This window comes from Spinacia oleracea, chromosome 6, assembly GCF_020520425.1.
Source record: "Spinacia oleracea cultivar Varoflay chromosome 6, BTI_SOV_V1, whole genome shotgun sequence".
NCBI lineage: Eukaryota > Viridiplantae > Streptophyta > Magnoliopsida > Caryophyllales > Amaranthaceae > Spinacia > Spinacia oleracea.
This window is the reverse complement of record NC_079492.1, coordinates 4,091,314-4,105,126: the sequence shown is the minus strand read 5'-3', so window position 1 is coordinate 4,105,126 and position 13,813 is coordinate 4,091,314. Positions and strand designations below refer to the sequence as shown.

At 30.3% G+C, this 13,813-nt stretch overlaps 1 protein-coding gene across 1 annotated transcript; it reads right to left on the bottom strand.

Moving 5' to 3' along the window:
• Positions 1 to 4,525: 4,525 nt before the first annotated feature.
• LOC130462877 (uncharacterized) lies at positions 4,526 to 13,813 on the bottom strand. Its single transcript, XM_056831845.1, has 19 exons — positions 13,674 to 13,813; positions 12,992 to 13,048; positions 12,835 to 12,897; positions 11,751 to 12,583; positions 11,545 to 11,661; positions 11,344 to 11,451; positions 10,845 to 11,072; positions 10,705 to 10,764; positions 10,515 to 10,619; positions 9,798 to 10,239; positions 8,824 to 9,151; positions 8,560 to 8,733; positions 7,081 to 8,108; positions 6,514 to 6,672; positions 6,275 to 6,434; positions 5,851 to 5,979; positions 5,604 to 5,747; positions 5,327 to 5,524; positions 4,526 to 5,148 (listed from the first exon to the last, which is right to left on the bottom strand). The coding sequence occupies exons 4-19, from the start codon at positions 12,511 to 12,513 to the stop codon at positions 5,044 to 5,046; spliced, it is 4,248 nt and encodes a 1,415-aa protein (XP_056687823.1). The 5' UTR covers positions 12,514 to 12,583; positions 12,835 to 12,897; positions 12,992 to 13,048; positions 13,674 to 13,813; the 3' UTR covers positions 4,526 to 5,043.

Genomic DNA, 13,813 nt, shown 5'->3' with positions numbered 1-13,813 from the left:
CGAATCTAATTCTGGAATTTTAAGTACATTGATGTCAGAACGTAAGTTTATATTTTATTATTTTCATTTATTTGTTTTGATTTCAATGTTTTTGGTTTTGATTGTTTTCGATTTTATATTTTGATTTTGGATAAAATGTGTTTAGAATTTTGTTATTTTTCGTGTTTTCGCTGGATATTTCGATTTTGATTTGTTTCTTTGTTTTTGTTTTCTGCAGATTTTCTTATTTTTTTGCAATTGTACGTTATTTTTTGTTCGATTTTTATTCATAATTTTATTTATTATCAATGTATATAATGTTAATGAATTTTTACCTCAGATCTTATGAACATTATATATTTTGATAAAATACATATTATGTTATGAATTTTTGAATTGTTCTGTCCCAAAAGAAAATATCGTCATTGTTTACTTATAACATTCTTAACAAATATATGAATATTCAGTTCAAGGAAATTGAACATTGTCTACAACAATAATGAACATTTTATTGAATGATTTTGAATGTTACGTATATTAGTAATGAACATTGCATTAAAATATATTGAATATTTTTTATTTAGATAATGAACATTGTATTGTATTATATTGAACTTTCTATTAAGAGTTATTGATCATTACCTATGTTACAATGAACATTTAATTCAAGTATTTTATCATTATTTATAATTTATAATGAACATTTTATTTAATGATTTTGAATATTACCTATGTTCGTAATTACCATTTTATTTAAGTACATTGAACAACACCTAATTAAGCAATGGACATTCTATTTTTAACATTACTATTTTAATATTGAATATTTTATTTAAGGATATTGAACATTTCAATTTTCCATTGTTAGTTATTATTGAAATTGATCATTCACTATTTTAACATTGAACAATCACTAGTTTAACATTGAACATTTCTTCCTTTCGCAGTGAATAAGGAAGTAAGTGTTTTTGTTGAAGGGTCAGAATCTATGTTAATGATGAAGGAAGTTAAAAATGAAGACGAAGCTTATGATTTGTATAATGAATATGCTTTTAGTAAAGGTTTTGGTATTAGGGTTGGGAAAGGTCGGAAGCGTCAAAACAGTGAATTTTATACTATGAAACGGTTCTTGTGTAGCTGTGAAGGGGTTAAAGATGAAAAAAGGAAGAGAACAAGGTCTTATGCTAGATTGGATACGCGTACTGGGTGTACTGCTTTTGTTCAGTTTTCTATTGGTAAAGATGGTGTATGGACGGTTGTGAATCATAATATGATTCATAATCATGCTATGGTTCCTCTAAATAAGAGGCATTTGATAAGATCACAAAGGAAGGTTAGTAAGGAGGCTCTTTACTTTATGTCTACTTTAAAAGCTAGTGGTGTTAAAGTGTCTGATACCTTGAGGGTTTTGAGGAAAGAAGTAGGCGGATCACCTATGGTCGGTTTTACAGCTAGTGATGCTTATAATGCTTTATCACGTGCAAAAGCTAATAAACTTGAAGGTCATGACTGTCATCAGTTAATCAAGTATTTTGCTCAGAGAAATTCTAGTGAAGAAGGTTTTTATTATGACTTTGAGCTTAGTGAAGAAGAGGGACTTTTAAGTTTCTTTTGGCGTGATGGTCGGATGAAGAGAGATTATGATTATTTTGGGGATTTATTGGTTTTTGATACTACTTATTGGACCAATAAATATGATATGATTTGTGCTCCTTTTGTTGGTATGAACCATCATTCTAATAATGTTATGTTTGGAATGGGTTTTGTTATCAATGAAAAAACCGAATCTTTTAATTGGCTTTTTCAAACTTTCCTTACATCCATGGGTGGAAATCCCCCAATAACCATTATGACAGACCAAGCTCCATCCATTGCTGCTGGGATAAGGAATGTTTTTCCAGATGCTAGACATAGATTATGTACGTGGCATATTGGGGAAAATTCAAAGAAGCATATTGGGCAGTATAGAGCTTTAGATGGTTTTTCTGACATATTCAATTATCTTCTGAAGTATTGTGAAACTGCTGCTGAGTTTGAATATCATTGGCCAAGGTAATTAATTTGGATTACTTATTTACTTTTAATTAATAAATAATATGTACTTGTAACCTTATGAACATCTACTTACAAACAAATGAACATTTAGGAATTTCATGTTATTACTAAGTTATATGCTTTCTGATCGACTTTGATCAAATAGGTATATTCCGATGAACAAATTTGATTTTTATATTGAACATTTTGTTTTTCAGAATGTTGACTCACTATAAATGCGTTGAAAATCCATGGTTGAAGAATTTATATACAATTAGAGAGATGTGGTGTCCTGCTTATTCTAAGAATTATTGGTCTGGTGGTGTGTTATCATCACAGCGATGTGAAACTACCAACAAGTCAGTTTCCCATCGACTTGATAAGACACAAGGGTTATGTGATTTTTATCATGTTTTTTTGGATGTTATTTCTGATTGGAGGAGCAAAGAGAATGGTCATGACTACAGAAATTGGAAAGGTAGACCAGAAGTTGCAGCTGCAAATTGCGGAATTCTTCTTCATGCGAGAAAGATTTACACTATAGAAGCATATGTTTTGTTTGAAGAACAATTTCTTAAAGGGATGGCATGTTCTCAAGAAGAAATACGTGGAAACACAGCTATAGAGAAAAGTTATTATGTGTGGAGGCCTAAAAAAGACTTGATTAAACATGAAGTTCGGTTTAACCAAGAGACTTTTGCAGTGGATTGTACTTGTCAGTACTTTACTGAAATGGGTTTTTTATGTTCTCATGCGCTTCGTGTTTATCATGTGCATTGTGTCCCAGAGATTCCCAATCTTTATATATTGAAGAGGTGGACAAAAGCGGCTATGTGCAGTCATTTGGTTGAAGATGATGGGGAAAAGTCTAATATAGTTGCGGCTTCTGTTTGGAGGGCACAGACCCTTAGGAATTTTGTTAAGCTTGTTATGTCTAGTCAAGATTCTCTTCAAGCTAGGGCTGAGGTTGATTCTGCCTTTGGTCTTTTAAAAGAAAAAGTGGAGAGTATTAGGGGTACTATTGATTTTTCTGATCCTAAAGAGGGTGAAGATATCTTTGTGCCGTTAGTAAAAAACCCACAGAATTTAAGGAAAAAAGGTGAGAGGAATGACAGATTGAAGGGTACAGTTGAGAAAATCTACAATAAAGCTAAAGGGAATTGGAGGAGGAGGAAAGCAAAATTTACAGATGCAACAAGGTTTAAGGCTCAATCTGCAGTCATGGTAAATATTTATTAATATTGAACATATATGTTTTATAAACTGATCATTTGCTTATAACTAATTGAACATTTTTGTTTTTTTTTTTTTTTTTTTGCTTGGTTTTTGCAGGAGTTGGATGAAGTTGGTGCTCCTGTGATTTTTTCTAATTCTCTTAGTGACTCATCTGATCTAGTTGTACTAGATCCATCACTATTTCAGGTTTTTTTTCTTGCGAAGTTTGAACATTTAGTTATAAATATAGTAACATTTACTTGATAAATGATCACTATATTATTTCAGGTTGATGCTTCTTTTCCAAAGCCACCTCCAAAATATTTTAGAAGAGGTGCAGCTGTTGATAAAAATGTAGAATCATTGGACAAGGTAGATATTAATATTTAATTCTTTAAAGTGAATATTTAAATTTCTGTTTTTGAATGTCTTTACATTTTGTGTCAATTTTAGGAAAACAATTCAACAAATGAAACATCAAATGATTCATATGTTCATGGAAGTACTAAAACCGATGCATGTACAAAAGTTAAAGCACCATTGGCTACTAAAGCACCATCGGCTACTAAAGCACCATCGGCTACTAAAGCACCATCGGTTAATAAAGCACCATCGGCTACTAAAGCACCATCGGTTAATAAAGCACCATTGGCTACTAAAGGAACATCAGCCACTAAAGCAAAAAAGGATCAGCTGAGATTTGAGTATAATATCAAGAGTGCATTTGACTTGGGACTTTCACCAACACCGATGCTTACTAAAGTTTCATCTGTTACTAAAGCTCCATCTTGTACTGAAGCTAAAGTTCAACGACCTATGCATGCTTCAGAAATTATTCAAGTAGTACCTACAGTTCACGGATCTATTCAGGCTGAAAAAATTACTCAAGTTGGATCTAAGGTTCAAGGACCTCAAGTTTCATTGGTTACTAAACCTCCGTTGGGTATTAAAGGATCTCATCAATCTGCTAATGATCAAGCTTATTTGAAATTTAAGTATGATGCTTTCTTAGCTCTTTTTGATGAATCAATGGCTGCTGAAGAAGCCATTAAAAGTCAATGATTTATTGAGTTGAACATTTAGTTTTAATAGAATGAACATTGAGTTCAAACATTTTGAACATATAGTTTTAATAGAATGAACATTTAGTTCAAGTAGTACGTGCTCTTTTTCTGTTTGATCATTTAGTTTTAATAGAATGAACATTGAGGTCAAACATTTTGAACATCACCTTTTTTCATAATATTTTATGTTTGAATTTTTTTTTTTTTTTTAAGGCATCCTTCTGAAATTTATGAACATTTTAATCAAATATATTCAACATTATCTACTTTTGTTCACTTGATTTTGAACAATACGTATTTGTTAATGTGTTTTCTTTAAAGGTTTTGAACAATACGTATTTCAAAGTGAATATTCTATATGAAAATTTTGAGCATTAAGTATTTTAATAATGAACATTTTATTGAAATACAATAAATATCAGTAATTTAATAATTGAACGTTGTATGAATCATATTGATTATTACCTATTTTTACAATGAACATTGTTTAACGATATTAATCATTATATGTAACTTTCATCAATCAAGCAGTTAAAAAACATTTATTTTGTATGCATTATTGATTTGGAGTATTTGTTTGTGCATTGGATTTTCTACAGCAAAGGAAACTGAATATTAAACATAAAGGAAATGAACACCAAGTTATATGTTTTTGAACAAACCACCAAAATACCAAAATATTGTCTTTACATTGTACTAAAAATCTATCTATTGTTTGTTAACCTTGAAATACTATCTGCTTAATTTTTCATTAACTCCTCCATGCTTCATTTATGTTTGACTCATGCATTTCATTTTGCTTTGAAAGCATTAGGAGACCACAGAAAGTGACACGAAGCTTCCTTATTTGATTTGTCTGTATATCAAAAATAAAAATAAAAAAATAAAAAATGTTTTATAAAATCCAAATATTAAATTATAAATTTGAGGAATATAAAAGAAATTCAACAGGCAGAACAATAAAACAGAAAAGACCAAAACAATAAAAATAAATGAACAAAATACAAAAGAAGAATGAACAAAATTCAACTTACATCATTTGCCTTCAAGTCACATATCCATTCATGTTCTGGATCACCAGTATAGGTCTCCATGTGCTTCATGACATACACACCGCAGTTTGTATAGTCTTTCATGCTTCTCCATTTCATCTTGACCAAATTCATTTCATACTTTTGCATTGGTTCTACCTCATATCCAAATGTGCCCATATATTTTGCAAAAGCATCCAACTGGAATTTATGTTCATAAATGTAAGATAATTATCTACGATGTTTCAAATATACATTTTATGAATGATTTATTTCTTACCACAACTTCTGGGTGTCCCTCATATTTATCCTCAAATTTTACATTTCTTGGTAGAGGCCTGTTGTCAATTACATCCACAGTTGCATTGTAATGGTTGATGACTAGGAGATAGAAGTGTTTTGCAGCAAGAACAGGGATGAATATCTGAAAAAGAGGTAATTATTTAACTTAAAAACAATGAACAAATTACAAACATTAAAATGAACATTAAAGTTTGAAGAATGGGTTAGTAGTTATATAGGTTTACCTGTTTAAATTGATGAATGTTTTTGAAATTATAGTTAACCAGTTCTTCGTTAACCCTTCTGTTAAAATCCTCAAGCCTTTTTTCGTAGGAGGATCCTGCTGGACACACCTTGTTTGTACACATAATATGCTGCATTTAAACATAATCAACATTCAATTATAAATATATGTAAAATTAGTTACAATGATAATGAAAATTTCAATTTAATCATTTGTAATTTTTATCTTAATTTTGTAGAACATTAATTATTTCAATAATGAATATTGTATTTCAAAATTTTGAACATTATGTATTGTAATTATGAACATTCTATTTAAATATATTAAACATTACTTGTTTTAATATTGAACATTCTTTTTAAGAAAATTGATCATTTTATATAAACAAAATGAACATTTTAAATAACATCAATTATTATACTTACATATGGAACTGTTGAAAGGAAGAGTTTATCTTTATGGCCCTTTGCATTTAGATACTTTGACCATGAATCAATCACACAGTCAACCACTTCCACTTCATCAACCAGTGTTTTCATGTCCTCTCTATTGATGTAGTTGTATCCATCAAAATAAAGAACCTCACTACAAACAGGAAGTAAATTAGGAGGAAGTATAAGAATTTAAATTTTAAATTATTTTTACGTGAAATTAAAGAAAATACCTGTTGTCCTGACCACTTAAGACATAATCTGCTAGGCTTTGATGCATTGTGTCCAGATTTTTGAACAAGTCTCGATACTTGACCAAATATGGAGAAGAGAAGGCAGCCGGTAGTTTGTGAATCCTTTGAGGTCTTTTTCCTTTGTCACCTTTCTCATTTCTGTATATACAAAAAAATTAACAAAAAATCAACATAATTATAAATTGAACATATAAGATTAATAATATGAACATATAAGATTAAGAGTACCAAAAATTTAACAAAAAATCAACATAATTATAAAATGAACATATAAGATTAAGAGTATGAACATATAAGATTAAGAGTATGAACATATAAAGTAAAAAGAATGAACAAAAGGTACAAAAAGAAAGAACATAACATTCAAAAAGAATGATCCAAAAAAATTTAACAGGTTTGAAAAGGATAGAACAAAAACTAGAAGAGTATGACATATTATTATGACATTTTAAATAACCAAAACATTATTATGTCTTTAAAATAGTTTTCATAATATAACCAAAGTTTCACAAATACTAATTCAGTTTTAATACAGTTAAAATTTACCCTTCTCCTTCATCTTCTTTTTCTCCTTTGTCTTCAAAAATTTCGTCCAATTTCAAATCTGTTTTTGTGCTTGAAATTAATGTTGATATTGAGACTTCATTCAATGGAGTTTTTGGTGAAGGAAGAGAAGATTGTTCTGCACCAACAGATAGTTCAGCTTCCACTGGTTGTTGCACCTGCGACTGTGTAGGAGTATGAGGTTCTGCTGGCTCCTCAACCATTTGTTGTGCAACCGTGTTCTCAACCACTTGTGGTTCAGCACTTTCATTTTTCTTATTTTTTGCAGGCTGCTCCTCGACCCCATCTGGTGTAACCTTCTTCTCAATCACTTGTGGTGCAGAAACCTCTTCATTTCTCACTTCTGGTGCAGGCTCCTCTTCAATTACATTAGTTACAGGCATCATTTCTGATACATGCAACTCAGGCTCCACTGTAGCTTCATCCGAGCTCACAATCTTCTCTTCTTGTACAACAATCTCCTCCACTGTTGTTTTTGGTTTTTCTGAAGCTGGTTCACTCACTTCTGATTCTGCTTGCATCATTTTCTTAGCTTTTGCAATTTCATTTTCTTTTTTCTCTTCCTCCCTTCTTTGTTTTAGATTCAGCATAGCAGAAGCCAAAGATTCATCTATTTCTTCAAGTGACAAATTTGGCGTAGAGGTGGATGTACCAGCTTTCTCACGTTTCAACTTGTCATCATCTATTATCGGTGATGGTGAAAGTCCCAAGTCGAATGCATTCTTGATATCATACTCATATCTCTGCTTATCCTTTTTTGCTTTGTTTTTCTCCAGCTCAATTGCATCCAACAACTCCTTTTCTTTTTCCAACAGAGCCTTAATGAAGTCATCATACCACTCATCTTGGCTTAATGATGGTTCTTTTGCCATTTTTGACAAGAACTCTTCCACTTTAGATACCAACTCATTTCCTGGGAAGAATTCTTGCGCCTTCTTCAGTGAATCAGAAAGCTTTGACAAATTGTCACCAACAGCTTGAATTATACCGACAAACTCATCCATAAACTCCTGTGTTTTAAAACCCATTGACATATATTAGGGAATAGTAAACTTTTAGGTGTTTCAGTTTGAACATTTAAAAGTAGAAGTATGAACAACTATATATACTGAATGACACTTGTGCACATATACAATATATAAATAAATAGGCTTGAACACTTATTTTTTATCATTTATTGATACAGTTTGAATAAATAACTAAAGAAGTTTGAACATTTTATCTTTATATATTGCACAAATTCTTCATTATGTTATGTTATGATATGTCTTAGAGAGGTATGAACATTATATGCAAAAATAAAGAACATTTAAGCAAAGGGTTATGAGCATTTATTTATATATGTTCTAAAAATATTATTTAACATATTAAAGGAAGGAACATAAAATTAATATTACCCATATTTATATTTGGCAGAAGAATTAAATTTAATCTATTAGAATTTGATGTATTTAATAATACCTTGCGAGTTTGTTTTTCTTCAATATTGATTTTGGGTAACACCTTCCCCAATCCAAAGCCACTTTCCTCCAATTTATTCCGTTTGTGTCCTATTTCCTTTGTCCAGCAGGACACAAGTGGAATTCGTCTTGGAGGAAAAAAGTTCATTCTTTGAACTCTGTCAAAATAGAAAATCTGACATACAAAGTATAAGTGTTAGAAAATCCCTAAGATTGATCAAGTACATTAAAATCATCAATTTAGAAGGTGTAAATGAAGTTATACCGTCAATAACGGCAATGGTCCTGTGAAAAATGTTGCTTTGTCCTTTTGCTTCAGGTTTTTCTTATACTGTGCAGTAGTTGAGAGCAGTGCCTCCCACACATACTTGCACCAATTCAAGTTCCGGATCTGCTCATGATTCATCATTGAGAACAAAAATTTGAAGTATGCTTGGTTTGACAACGTGCTCTTGATCAACGTGTTGACAGTGACCACCAAGAAGCTTGTAATGAAATTTGCATCCGGTCCAGCCTCAATTTGGTCTTCTTGACTGTAGTAATTTAAAATTTTCTGAACTGATGGGACCTTATTCCCAAAGATCTTTTTCCAACTGTTTATTTAAATGAGCAAAATTTAATTAAGATAAACATTCCCAAACAGAAAGAACAACCAATATAAAAAGAAAGAACAAACTCAACAACAACTATGAACAATTATGAACAATTATATGAATCAGGGTTATAGAAAAAGAACAAGCATAGACATATGAACAAAATTTAATTAAGAAAAACAAAATTTAATAAATATGAACAAAATTTATTTAGGTTTCCACTTTTCATGTATTACTGTCTTCTTCCATCTGTTTTTGTTAATGAACAAAATTTAATTAAGGAAAACATTTTGAACATAAGACTAAAAACTTTGAACATAAAGGAAAAAAACTTTGAACATAATGGAGAAAAGGTTTGAACATATTGGAGAAGCTTTAAACATATTAGGGAAATTTTTTGAACATAATTGATAAAAACTTTGAACATAAGAAGGAAAAACTATGAATAATTCTATGAGAAACACAGAAAAAACTTTTTCTCATTATAATTGTAGTAAAACTTTCAAATTCTGAATGTATATTAAGCCATACACAATTGAACAAATAACTTTAAGAAAAAGAACATTTGTAGTACATGCATAATGCAGTTAGATTTTTGAAGTCTATAATATATTGAAAATATAAGTATAGATTTAAGATCATTTACCTTGCCATGAATGCAGAAAACTCTTCACTAGCCTTGTCAGACTTTGCCTCAACTATGTCTACTTCACCGCTAGGAAGGCCATATATCTTTTTCACGTCCTCAAATTCTATCAGGATTTTCTCATTCTTCGGCAGATAAAGATATTGGCTGTTTTCCTCAAAGTTGTTACATAGCCATGTAACAAATTGTTGGGATGAAGTAGGTAGCTGGAAATCTAGCAATGCTCCTAGACCGATATTCCAAACGGCCTCCTTCTTCTGTTCATTCATCATGGAAATGAAACTGATGAATTTTCCATGTGCTCCTCTAACTCCAGTTTTTTCTTCCTCTTCTTCTGCTACTTTTTCCTTGTAAACAGCAATTGATTTCTTTGGTTTCTTTTTTGCAGGAACTTCTTTGGTAATCATCGCCAAAGGGGAAACCTCCCGTTCCACAATTAAAGCTGATTAACAAAACCAAAAATTAATGATGCATATTGTATTTCAAAATTTTGTAGAACATTAATTATTTCAATAATGAATATTGTATTTCAAAATTTTGAACATTATGTATTGTAATTATGAACATTCTATTTAAATATATTAAACATTACTTGTTTTACTATTGAACATTCTTTTTAAGAAAATTGATCATTTTATATAAACAAAATGAACATTTTAAATAACATCAATTATTATACTTACATATGGAACTGTTGAAAGGAAGAGTTTATTTTACCTTTTTCTATATTTTCTTCCTTCACTTCATATTCTTCATCAGTTATTTTCCTTTTTGTTTTTCTTTCAGCAGGTAGGTTTGCTTTTGCTGCTGTTCTTTTTGATGCTGGAAAAGGAACACGTATAAGTAAGTTTTAATAACAATTGTAGAATTTTTAATTTTATGGAGAACAAATAAATTTTAATTTTACCTATTTTTTGTCTTTGTTTTTCAAACTGAACCAACCTCTCTTTCACCGGTACTGTTTTCTCTGTTGGAGAAGAACATACAATTAAGAAGTTTTGATAAACATGTAATACAATGTTTAATATTTTAGTATACTAAATATACCTTTTGGCATCTTGTTTTGTTCTTTTTCTTCTTCTTCTTCCCATTCTTCATCTTCCTCATTTTCCTCATCTTCTTCCTCTTCTTCCTCTTCTTCCTCATTTTGTTCTTCCTCCTCTTCTTGCTCTTCTTCATCATTTCCCTCTAACTCCTCTTCTTCTTGAACCTCTTCTTCTTCTTCCTTTCTTTTTTTCATTTTCCTTTTTCCTTTAACATTGACTTTTGCAAGTTCTGTGAACAGAACAAAATAGTAAAAATGTTTGAACATATTACCCAAAAACTTTGAACGAAATAGTAAAGCTTTGAATATAATGGAGAAAACTTTGAACTTAATATAGAAAACTTTTGAACATGATGGAGAAAAACTTTGAACATATAACCAAATAGTTTGAATAACTGTGAGATAAAAACAGAAAGAATTTTTATCCAAACAAAAATAACATTTTATGATAACCAAATGAACGTTCTTTGAAAAAACTTTGAACAATGTTAAATGTAATACCTGTTTTCTGTTCTTCTTTCACTTCTTCAATATCATTTTTCTTATTTCTTTTCAATGCACTCCTAAGAGGAAGAATTCTTCCCTTAACAGGTGCTTTTTTTTCAACTCCTGTAAAAAAAATTACAATGTATTTAACATATTAACATTTTATCAATTATCTTAAATTATTTTTTAACACTGTTTTTTTGTAAATATGTTTACCTTTTTGTTTTTTTATTTTTATTATCTCAACATTCAAAGGCTCATCCTCATCTTCTTTCTCAGCCGCTTTCCTTTTCTTTGGAGTATTTGTTACTTTGGAAGTAACTCCAGAAACATCTACATTATTAACAAATACTAAGTACAACTTACATAATAATATATTTTGAATATTTATTGAAATAAGATTGAACAATGTAAATAGTTACCTTTGCCTTCAAATTCTTCTTTGCTAACTACTTCAGCACCAACATTTTGTTGCACTTTCACCATTGATCTTGTACTTCTTCTCGGATTGTATGAATCTGATATGTTGTGCAACTTCTTTTGTAGTTCTTCATCCATAGTAATACTTAGAATGGTGTTCTTCTTGGTAGCTGTTGTCTTCTTTCCTCTTTTTGTGCCTTTACCACCAATGGTTTGAGCTTCACTCTCTGAAGCATTTACATTTTCAACCACCATGGCAATTGCTTTTGTGGCATCATCGTCTTCTTTTTTCTTTCTCTCATCTTCTCTTTTCTTTCTCTCAGCTTCTTTCCTTTCCGCTTCCTCTATCAACTCTTTGTTGTTTTTAGCCATAAGCTGGCTCATTTTTTCTTCATATTCTTTCTTTCTTTCCTCTAAATCCTTCTTCATTGCTTCAGCTTTATCTTCTTCTTCCTTCTTCTTATTAGCCTCGATCCTCTTGTTTTCAGCTTCTTTCAGCTCAGCTTCTCTTTGGGCATCAGCTGCAGATGCCTTCTCCTCATCCAGTTTTTTCGCTTCTGCATCAGCTGCAGATGCCTTTTCCTCAGCCACTCTTTTGGCTTCTTTCTCAGCTGCAGACGCCTTTTCCTGAGCGACTCTTTTGTCTTCTGCATCAGCTGCAGGTGCCATTTTCTCAGCTTCTATTTGTGCTGCAACGGCAGCTGTATCTATCCTTTTGTCAGCTTCTTTGCTGGCCATTGCAGCAGCAGCAGCTGCAGCTACCATTTGTGCAGCCTTTTTTTTGTTGTTCTGCTTTATGCTCTTTGCTAAAAGTTGTTTCAGTAAGTTGTTGCCCCTGATAAACAAAGAACAAAAAAAATTCAATAAATTAAAACGACAAATGTGTGATCATATATATGAAAACGTATGTAAAATATCATTTATATATAAAGTTACAAATAAAGAAGAAAGAAAGAGTCGTTCAATAATAAAGAATAAACCATATAAAATAAAGAACAAACAATTCCAAATGAATGAACAAACAATGAAACCATTATGAACAAATATGCAGAAGAAAATGAATTGTAAAAAAATGCCAAATTCTACCTATTTTTTGTAGCAATCTTTCTTTGTACCAAAGATTTTGAAGACTCTTCTTGATCTTCTTCACTGTTATTTGAATAATATATTTTTAATATACATGCTATTTTATATAAAAATTATGAACGATTCAACTAAATTGAAAATTCATATTAATTTTTACCTTGATGTTTTTTGAACTTCAGGCTGTGATTTTGACGAAGATTTCTTATCTCCTTCACTGTAATTTGAATAGTAAGGTGTAAACGTACAAGTCATTTTATATAAAATTAATAAAAAATTATTTAAAAAGCTAAAAATGGACATTATATTATACTGTGAAATTTGAACCCATGACTAAAAACTTGAACATTAGGGTAAAAACTTTGAACATAAAGGTAATAAACTTTGAACAAAATGGAGAAAAGTTTTAAACATAATAGGTAAATTTGAACATTTGACTAAAAACTTTGAGCATAAAGGTTAAAAACTTTGAACAAAATGGAGAAAAGCTTTGAACATATTATAACCAAATAGTTTGACTGAGATATAAACAGAAAGAAAGGCTTTGAACATATGACTAAAAACTTAGAACATAAAGGTTAAAAAATTTGAACGAACAATGGAGAAAAGCTTTGAACATATAGGAGAAGCTTTAAACATAATAAGTAAATTTTTTGATCATAATTCATAAAAACTTTGAACACAAGGAGGAAATTTTTTGAACATAATTCATAAACGCAGATGAGATAAACTTTCAATTTATGAATGAATATTAAGCCATACACAATTGAACAAATAACTTTAAGAAAAAGAACATTTATATTACATGCATAATGTAGTAAAAAATGGACATTATATTATACCTCAATGGTTTTTGAACTTCTGTCTCAGAAGTTGTACATGCCTTCCCATCTCCTTCACTGTATTTTTTATTAATATGATGTTAATGCACACATTATATTATATAATATTAAAAATCATTCAAATTTAATAAAAAATTGAT

Coding starts and splice junctions, on each gene's coding strand:
- LOC130462877 (XM_056831845.1), bottom strand. CDS start 12,513: ATGGTAGCTGCAGCTGCTGCTGCTGCAATGGCCAGCAAAGAAGCTGAC. Junction 10,620..10,704: donor AAAACAAAGACAAAAAATAG/GTAAAATTAAAA, acceptor TTCCTTTTCCAG/CATCAAAAAGAACAGCAGCA. Junction 8,734..8,823: donor GACCATTGCCGTTATTGACG/GTATAACTTCAT, acceptor TTTGTATGTCAG/ATTTTCTATTTTGACAGAGT.